Genomic DNA, 10,930 nt, shown 5'->3' with positions numbered 1-10,930 from the left:
AAAGTTTTTAATTTTTTAAACTTTAACTGAAACGTAAGCTGTACGGACCGAACGGACGGGAGTATACGGTACCGTAGCACGTAGTGTGTTTCGTTTTACGTAGCAAAGCAACATCAGGCTATCTGCTGTGTCCACCGAGGGGAATCGAACCCCTGATTTTAGCGTTGTAAATCCGAAGACTTACCGCTGTCCCACCGGAGGACCACTGATATAGAGTTTCAAATTTGCAGCATCTATGACTTCTGCCACTTACTACATATTGTGATGAAAAGTTTAACGTTTTGTTACTGAAGTGTTTATGAAACACACACACACACTATATCATTGTTTCTCAGCCGGATTTGCCAGACGACCCCTGCGTCCGGGTTTCGGTCGTAGTGACCCTCCCCCATTATCCCTACAAGGATAAAATAAAAATTATTGATGTTTCATGGTGCAACCGTCACAGTTCATAACAAAGGATTAAACAAAAAAAAGTTGCCCCCATCCTCACGTAATGTGACAGTTCTTAAGTGATAATCTTATCTCTTGCATTTTTTACCCTAAAGTAATGATAATAATGATCTTATAAATTCTAACAACATTTTGATCAATATTGTACTTTTACACATTAAAAATATATCATTCTTAAGTTCCTTGTCACAAAATCAACAAAAGTATAATAGTAAACTCATTGGTTTATCTGCGTAAATAGCTGACCCTAATTCTGAACCAATAGAAAAAGTAGAAGGAGAGTAGTCTATAACACCCACCGCCAAATTTGGGCTACTCTCGTCTGATGACAAAGTATGATTTGACAGGCATTCTCATAGCACGCGCACTCATAACCTCAAAGCGCGGTATGCCCTAAGACAGGTTAAATGATTCATTTACTACATAAACCCTAACACACAAGTCAACTGACTTTTAGCAACATTATTTAAGATGTAATTCGAGTGTGTGTGTGGTAAATTCTTACACAGGTTCAGAGGCCAAGATCTTGGGCTTTATTAACGTGAAAATTTAATAGTATGTGCACTGACACTGGCTTCTGTACCTTTAAAGCACACACGGTAAAAGCATGAAACTGATACTTCATTTTCAGGTTGTTGTTGTTTTTCTCTAATATTTTTGGTATCCCTGAGTTTTGTATGTGGAAATTAAAAAGACAAAAACGGATGAATGTTTGGAATTCGGCAAATAGTACTAAAAATACAAAATTTATGTAAATCTTTCTATTAAAAAAACTTCATAATTAGATTGAAAACTGTATTTCCCTTTAACAGATTTAGTTAAAAAATTAGCATAGTTCAAATTTAACAAATTAATTTTTCTGAACGAGAAAATCACGACATTTTGCTTAGCTGGCGTTTCTTAACATTTCAAATAACTCTAAATATAATTCCATTATAAAATACTTGGTCAAAGGTCAAAAGCACGTGCCCCTTAAGCATTTTGTTGATGTTTTTAGTTGCCTAAAAATGACATAGAAACAACGACCATCCGCCAACGTCTATCTAAATGTTTCACCGCAACTTTGGTCTGTGTCAGAAATAATTTTCGCAAGCTCGATTCTATCTTTGTTGATCTCACGCCGGGAGATGGCGGGAACGCAGAGCATCTGGAGACTATGTAACACAGACAGCTCTCGGAAACGTGAACTCCACGCTTACATCATACAAACCGCAAGTGTTTTGTGGATTGTCGCGTGGCACGCGTATCCGACCTTAGAGAAACAGCTGGAGCCAGGAACCCAGAAATCGCGACTTCCTTGCAGCTTTATTAAATATGTAAAGCAAGATATGTACGGAATATACATATACATCAAGGGGGAGCGGTACTATGCGTGTACAGTTTATACAGACAAGTCTAGCGTTCTACATGTAACCTAACAACAGAAGTCTAATTAAGCCTAACTGTTTTTCGATTTTAAAAAATCGCAATTCAGTAAAAAACAACGTATATTTTACACAACACATGATAAAATGCTTCAATCTCTATGAAACAAAACGGACAAAAATAACTTTAGCGTTGAAGAGAGGAGAATTTATTATTTTCTCTTGTAAGTAGAACATGATTAACATGGAAGCCATTTTAAATGAACACACACACTTATAACTTGTTCGAGCTCTGGTATTGCCCGAAAGGCCACGTCGGCACTGCAAGCAGCAGATATTTATGGTTGACATGTATTCTTTGCTTTCACTCAAATTCCTAGAATGTACTTATACCTGGCAGTATTTTACTACTTATAACTATTATTTTGCTACTAGTTATTTGAATGCAGTATCAGTTTACTGATACGTTAAACGCAGCATGCGTGAATGCATATTTTTTCTTTAACGAGAACGTTTTAACTTTTTTTTTTTCAAAGAGCAAAAAGTTATCGCTACTAACGCTTCCCGATTAGTGAGCGACAATACGACACCATGGGGGCACAAGGGAAGGTAATATGGATAAAATTTTAATTTATTAAGTTGATTTTACAGATCCAAGTAAGAATAGAGAACTGCGTTAATTCTCTTGTAATGTACAGGATTCTCGTTGAAAAATTAATATACGTTAATAAGGTAACTAAGTGTTACTTCATCAGAATTTTTTTACTATGGGAAAAATTACACTGGAGCAAGTACTGAAAATTCTGTAAGCTAGCTATATCAAGATCCGAGTAAAGTATGTATTAAACAGTAACATTAATAAATGAAACCTTGAGAAACGCTTTGACTTCTGTGTGTGTATTTTTCTCTCTCTCTCTGTAATATATCCTGTGCGTTAAATACAGTGTAATGCACTTACAAACACATACATAATATAATCAGACAGTATATTCTAGAAAACGAAACCAGCTTTTTATTTCTTAACCTAACCAAATTTTCCTTATTCAACTGACACTTTATGTTACATACTGTAAAAACTGTGCCAAATTAAAATGTTTCATGAAAAGTTTGAAATAATGGCTAGAAAAAAAAGGCAGGTTAATGGTTTAATAAATGAATGTTACAGAATTTTTTTTTAGTTTGATTAAACAAAGTTCACACGCCGTAGGTATTAAATAATAACGTGTTTATTTTAATATAGTACGAATCAGGTCAGATTTTTTTTTTTTGATAACGAATTTGTTTTGCTTTGTCTGTTGGTTGTAAAGCAAAAGGCTAACAATGGGCTATTTGTGCTCTGTCCACCGCGGATATCGAAACCTACTCTTTAGCATCCTAGACCCTCACACATAGCGCTAAGTCACAGTGGGGTTTTAATAAGGTTCAGTTGTAATTGTAAGGTACTCTGAATTCAAGGAGATTAATCGGTAACTTGCATTTGAATTATTCTGAGTTTGGAGAACAGAATCGAATCAGGTCAGATTTCATAGAATATTGGTGTTCGTCTGAACATTTAGTATACATTTTATTTTGGCTATACTCTTGATGAAAAAGAAATATAATATAAATAGCTAATTGTTCTTTATTTACAAAACTCTTCTTTAGATCTATACTTTAAGTATTATTGTAGATAACTTCAAAGAAACATTAAGGTTATTCAGGGCAAATTTTTATACCGAAGAGTAGTCTGCGATGCTACGAAACCGGTTAAATAAAGAAGACTTTGGTATATAAAAAAAAACAATTTGATGAGAAATAAAGGATTAGAGTTTTCTTTACAAAAGTCTTTCAAGCCCTGTTGTCATAGTATTAAGCAAGAGCGAGAAACAATACTCAGAATTTTTGCCAAGTTAAACACTGAAAGTTTAGCCTAACCTCATACCAAAGTTTCTTTCTGATTACACATGGTAATCTGAACAAAGTTTCTAGAAGTCAAGTTTATATCAACCAAACATTTGTCAAAATACATCTACAAGTTCCTGAAGAACAAATAAAGAAAAACTTTTCCAAAAAGAAGTAAATGTTGGGATGGAATTTGCATCATCCCTACATAATAGCATTGATACACAGCGTAGTGGAATGTTAACAGACAAAAATAGGATAAATTAAACTCAATTGTGATTAAATAGTTTTATATATAAATATGTTCATTTTCCCCTACTATATTGTTTGCATTGTCTTGGAGGATTCATATTACTAATAGTCATTCCTACATTTTCTTCTTGTTTTGAAAAGTTTTTCGTTACTTGTTTGCTTGTTGCTTTTTTTTTAATTCAATGTTTCACTAGATTTGTTTGTTTGTTTGTAATTAAGCAAAAAGCTACACAATGGGCTATCTGTGCTCTGCCCACCACGGGTATCGAAACCCGGATTCTAGGGTTGTAGGTCCGCGGACATACCGCTGTGATAATTGGGGGGCGTTTTGCTAGACATAGGAAGGTTGTATTTATAACCAAGTTCTAAATACAATAAGGTTCCAACTGTAATATTTATTGTTTATCTATTGGCTGGTTATTCCTGTTTCATCCTGTACTTAAGGTTTCTATGGGAACACCAAATTTCTGTAAGAAAGCTAACTTCAAAGGGTAATGATAACATCGTTTACATTAGAATGATGATTTTTTTCCTAATTACTACTAGTTGTTAATAATACTTAGAAAAGCGCATACTCCGTTTGAAACTATGTCACCTCAGTGAATGTGGTTGACATCATTGTGTTGGTTTTTGAGTTATCATGTAATAAAAAATAAGCAGAAGAAAGAATAACAAGAAACTCAAACTTTTTGCTATGATATTTACAGACATTCCTAGAACTTGTGACTTAGTCATTACATAAATATTATTATAAAATAAAACACCGTACAGTATTGTAAAGTTCTGATGACCTATTGAGGAGATGTTTAAAATTTCGATGAACAATCCGAACCATTCCTACATAGCCAGTGCTACCGCCTACCTGATATTGTACACGTACCAAAACACATACACACTGTTATATCTGCATCTTATTTACTTAGTAACAGGGGAGAAAGACTCTAAATGTGAGAGTCAAGGTTTCTCCTTCTGCCTCCAGATTGGCAGAAACTACCATATCCTTGTAGCGGAACCTTAAACCACTACAACTACTTCATTGTGATAAAACAACAACAAAAAGTTATTCCATTGTCTGCTAACAATTGTACCTCCAATCAATCAACTCTAGTGGAAACTCGGCTACTCCATTTGCATTTATTCCAGATTTGGATTCCAAATGTCCAGAAATACACCAAAAAGGCTAAATGCCGCCTGGTAAGTACTGGAGCCAGATATACACTATGACCAATCTATGTGTTCAGTTATAAACACAACGAAATTCCCATGCTATGGATATACAATATGACCAATCTATATGTTCAGTTACAAACACAACGAAATTCCCATGCTATGGACACCTTGGAATGTCTAAACACCTACTGCATAGATAAGATAATAACAATAAGAAAACATTTTGTCTCTTTCTGTGGAAAAGCTGAAAATATTAATCGTGTAATAAGTTTCAAACCATCTACCAAAAAGTAAATGCCAGCGAGCTAAGATGGTCAATAAGCGCAAGTAAATCCAAATCCCACGAACCGTTTGACATTTTCAATGTCTAAGATTTAATTGTAGACACCCACAAAGATAGTCCTTAAATGTTCGATATAAATCATATTAGACCACTATAAATGTGTGTAAAAACAGCATTTCGATATATCTTTTATATAGAACAGTTAACTTCTTGTTCAATATCAGAACACATCTAATAGGTTCGTCCTAAGACAACACAAATCTGTCTGAAAAGCTACTTACATTTTGTACGTATAACTTACGTAATTTCTGCATAACTCTGCTTATCAATACACCTTCAACAATGAAACTTTGACGTGATTTATACAGAATGTTCTGTGTATTACACATGTCAATTTCTAAATCCTCTAGAATTATGGCCCTCCCCATAAAATCTGATGTATTTGCAAACTATCATCTGTTTACTGGTGCATAACTATTACGGCTATCATTTATTCGAATATACTAGGACTAATGTGTTAACTCAGTTGGCGTTTGGAATTGGAATTGCTGTGATTACACTTTATTCTGTCATCTTCCCCATGGAAACAACCTGCCATTATTCTGGGGATGTCTTTTGTGAGCATTTAGCTTGCGAGTCTTCAGTATCTTCTAGTCCTTGTTCATTATCTTGTTAATGGTAACAAGAGATATGACCAGCTTTATTGCAATAGATTTTGGATTGAAGGGCTCCTTTTCCAAACCATGACATTATTCACTTGCAAGTGAGTACAGTGCTTGGTATTGGTAATGTTTTAGGCCCTGTTGATGCCCTACACACTCTGGTGAACATTGAAGACTCCTTTTTGATATAGTGTTCTCTGGTTCTACATTATTTAACAATTTAGTTGTGCAAATATCATTTTTCCAGACCTAAATCTACTCAAAGCAACATCTGTCCTAATTGAGTGGTTGAGAATTTGCTCCAGCATAAACACATCATGCATATAAAGTGTGATCAACTCAAAAAGTCAGTGCAGTTTTACCTACCAACACATTATGTTGTATAACAACATTCATTACCAGTTTCATATTTACAAATACAAGATACATATCTTACTCTGAGATCAACCGTTCTCTTGAACATAAAAACTGAATCGCCACCACGCCTTCTATCTTTTCCTTTTATGTAACAAGATCCGTGTCTTACTCTGAGATCAACCGTTCTCCTGAACATAAAAACCGAATCGCCACCACGCCTTCTATCTTTTTCTTTCATGTACATTAATGAACTTTAAGATTACGAGCCTTTTTTTCTATTATTTCTTTGGTATTTGTCATTATTACGTCAGCAACAGAAATTGCAATTTCTACCCAAACCTCGAAGTAAGCACATAAATCCATATGCTGCCCATTGTTCAAGGATTAAACTGAAAGCAAGCAGAGCAAACAAATATCATATTGATCATTTAAATTAAAACCTTTTTCTGGATGAAAACGTTTCTAATAAGCTAGCCAACGTTTCATTCTTTTTCTTTTTTGTTTTAGTTTGAGGTCATTTTAATGTTCGTTGAATTTTTGTTACTTAAAATTGAAGTATTCTATAGACCACATTAGAGCTGTAACGGTGACGGTCCGTTAGTCCGAAGACACATTACTCAGAAGGTCCGATAGTTTTTTTTGATAGTTAAAATGTTAAATTGATTGTTTAGTTAAATTTGTGAAATTTTATAACAAAAACATGTCCGGATATGACCTAAAAGGTCGTAATTTCTCATGAAGGATTGGATAATGTTTATCACCATTTCCTCAATGTTATTTTCTTCTGTGCATGTATAGTGTTAACTGCAGAGCCCGCATATTTACACATCACGATTGGATTTGAGAATCTAGCTCTTCTGAGAGAATGAACATTCAAGATTCTTATTCCATAGTGCTAGACAACGAATGTTCTTTCACCGACTCATTAAACATGCTGAAAGCTTCTGGTCAATAAAACTATCTTGACACCGAGCCAATGCAATGAACTGTACACTACAATGTCCATTCAAATATTTCTGTTGTTTGTATTTAAAACTAGAGCAAGCTGTCAGGGGCGGCTGGCCCCCGAAACCCTCCAAGATTTATACTTTACATTTGAGGTTGCATTAATCTATTATGTACCTATGAATTTGTCTATTCATTCAATTTTGTACTTATATTGCGAAAACCAAAAACCTATGACTATCGGGTCTTCGGAATACTGCGCAGTCAACGTTGTAACAAAGGGAAGATTTTGATCTTCGAAGTTGAGTTAGGTTGAGAAACCTAACGAAGGTTTGCATAATTTACTGATGTCTACCAGTTTATATTTGATTGAAAATCCTTTTTTTTTATTTTACACGTAATACATATACATGAAATAAAACGTTCACGTGTAATTTGAGAACACGTTTTACAAAACAGTTTTCCTGTTTGAAAAAATGCACGTTGTTTGTGTACATGTATTTGATGCTACGTACGATACTCATACAACTACATGCAGAAAGCTTGTATTGCAAGAACGGCCTAATTTAAGGAAAACACGCTTATTTAAGTCACCGTTCCAAACAAGTTAACATCCATAGTGTTTTTAACATTAAACATAAAAACAAACAAACAGCAAAATATAACAAAGTAACACTAACCGTTCGATTAGAAAATAAATATTTACCTTCAGCTATAATAAAACGAGTAATATTATCAGTTACATATTAACAACATTGTTCGTTAATTAAACATACGCCTTGGGGGGAAGGGGGGAGGTATAGTTACACTTGTGCTACTTTTTTCAACTTTATAATTATTAGTGTTAGGATATAATTTATGTTCCAAACTTATTGTACCATAACATTTCTCTTATGTATTGTATGTTAGGTATTCAGTACACTTTAATGAAACAATGTAGCCACTAAACATATCCTCCCCCTCCCCCCTCTCTCCTCCATGATCGACCATAATGGTCTGCTCCAGTGCACGGAAGGAGCCGCTAACTTTTTTGGTGGTGGTGGTGTGTGTGATACAACAACTTTCAAAGTACCTGACCTTATACACATTAAAATACTGTCTTTCCCATGTGTGTTTGACATTTAATGTGTGATTATCTTTCAATTAATGTCAAATGATTACTGTTAATAACAGGATAAAGAAATCGAACACTGCTTGTTAAGAACCATTTTTGAATTCCTGGCTAGCGAACGAACCTTCGAAGATAAACCCTGGACCACATTACATTAAATTCAAATATTTTAAATATAGTATACAGAACTATTGCTCGATGACTAAGAGAAGAAGTTACTACATCGGAGATCTTGAAACTGATTTATTTTTATATGAATTGATTTGGCGTAAACTTTACCATTTACTGTATTGCTTCTTGGTTTGGCCCCGAGGTACGCTAAATTAACGTTGGCTTTCCTCCCATCGATGATAGGATTGGCATCTTTCACTGCCCTTTCAGCCGCTGGTTGGTCCACCATAGTCACCTGCACAAATTAACCAAAATTAAATTAAATACACACAAAATAGACACTATGTTTTGTATGAAAAATAAATAAAAATGTACTACGAATACAAGATTAAACATTCTAAATATTTTAACTGAATAGTTGTATGTGTTCAGTCTTAACTTCGAAACTAAAGGACCCCACTAGTAGTAGTATTTAACTGAATTAATTCAAGCTGATAACTAGACGACCTCGCTCGTGTACGCTGAATCAATTCAAAGCTGATAACTGGACGACCTCACACGTGTACACTGAATCAATTCAAATTTTATAACTGGACGACCTTGATCGTGTATTCAATGCAGATAACTGGTCGACCTTGCTCGTGTACGTAGAACCAATTCAATGCAGATAACTGGACGACCTTTCTCATGTACGCTGAATCAATTCAAAACTAATTACGGGACGACATCCCTAATATACGTTGAATCAATTCAAAGCTGATAACTGGACGACCTAGCTATAATGTACAAAACTGTACATATTAAATCAACCTACTTTTGTAAGTTATTTTTGTTAGAAATATGCATGTTTGCATGAATTTCAATTTTAACATAAACTAATACATTTTTTTGTTTGCTCATAATAATAAATCTCATATAATATAATCTGATCTAAAATGTGGTGCAATTAATATATATTTGTACATTAGCAAGGCTATAAAGTTGACTTATCTATCCATCTATTCTTCCATATATCTATAATAATAAAAGGGCGTGTCTATGTGTGTGACCGCCATAGCTCAAAGAGAAAAGAACCTATAAACCTGAAATGTTGCACTCATACTAAGTGGACCCTGAGGGTGTGCACATGAGTATTATTATTATTATTATTACTCATCTTATCCACGTGCGTGCGCGCTCCATAGTATACCCTGTAGTATATCATTTAGATTACAAATTGTAATATATAGAAAAGTCAGTGCATTTTCGTAACAATGTGTTCCAATAATGGCCTTTATGTCATGTCGCTTAGCAACAATAGTATAACCTAATATTGTTGTTAGTCTATGTACTGAAAGTATAAAATGAAATGTATAAACAACAAAACTGGAATGATATTTACATACATATGTTACCGATTTATCTTCCAATTCCACCAAAGGTAAATATGAAAGGAGAATCTGTGACATATAGAGGCCTAATGTTATCTTTGATTGGCCGTACCCACTGTTGTGAACTGCAGTTTCGTCTATTAAAAACCCCATTAATGGAATGATATTTGTTGATTTCTTAATTTAAAGTTTCCATTAATTAAAAACTTTGGTGATATAACAGAAAATTCCTTAATTTAGAAACGATTTAAATGTAAAATTGCATCGATATTTTTACTTTCATGATAGATTTTATGCACTTGCTGAAATATATCAACCCAATAACCGGTACGAAGCCAGGTACTTTCGCTAGTCTATCTATAAAATAACATGACTATTATATATGTGACATCGAAAATTGTTAAAATAACATGTTAGAGGCATTTGTCATGTTGTTTCAGTATTAACATATTACTAAGTATTTTATTTCTAATATGAATAAAAGGTTAAGTCATTCTGACTAGAATGTAGCAGTTGAATAACCCCCAACTGGCTACATAACATGAATGAAGTCATTATAAATTGAATTCATGCGTGGTAAGGAATTAAGTATACTCTTAATTGCGTAAGTAACTGATTCTCTTTAAATGTGACATCTTACACAAATTCTTATTTGTTTTTGTTGAATTGCGCGCTAAGTTACTCGTGGACTATCTACGCTAGCTGTCCTTAACTTAGAAGTGATTGACTAGAGGGAAGGCAGCTAGTCAACAACAACCACCGCCAACTCTTGGATTGCTCTTTACCAACTAAAAGTATAATAGACCGTCACATTGTAACACATCCACGGCTGAAAGGGCGGACATGTTCGGTGAAAGGATTCGAACCCGCGGCCCGCAGATTGTGATTAGAGCGCCCTAACCACCAGAGCATACCGCTCTTTTCCAAAAATGCACTAATATGCTAGAAACGAGTTCTGAAATTATACTTGT

At 34.3% G+C, this 10,930-nt stretch overlaps 1 protein-coding gene across 2 annotated transcripts in view; it reads right to left on the bottom strand.

Moving 5' to 3' along the window:
- The window catches only part of LOC106478055 (RNA-binding protein 38-like), a 97,965-nt gene that overhangs the window by 65,328 nt on the left and 21,707 nt on the right, over nt 1-10,930 (bottom strand). For both annotated transcript variants that reach the window (XM_022381574.1, XM_013938565.2), the window contains exon 2: nt 8,758-8,884. In XM_022381574.1, coding sequence (XP_022237282.1) covers nt 8,758-8,884 — 127 coding nt within the window. The remainder of the gene's footprint in view (nt 1-8,757; nt 8,885-10,930) is intronic.

The sequence above is a fragment of the Limulus polyphemus genome, unplaced genomic scaffold (genome assembly GCF_000517525.1).
Source record: "Limulus polyphemus unplaced genomic scaffold, Limulus_polyphemus-2.1.2 Scaffold176, whole genome shotgun sequence".
NCBI lineage: Eukaryota > Metazoa > Arthropoda > Merostomata > Xiphosura > Limulidae > Limulus > Limulus polyphemus.
This window is presented reverse-complemented; position numbering and strand designations above follow the sequence as displayed.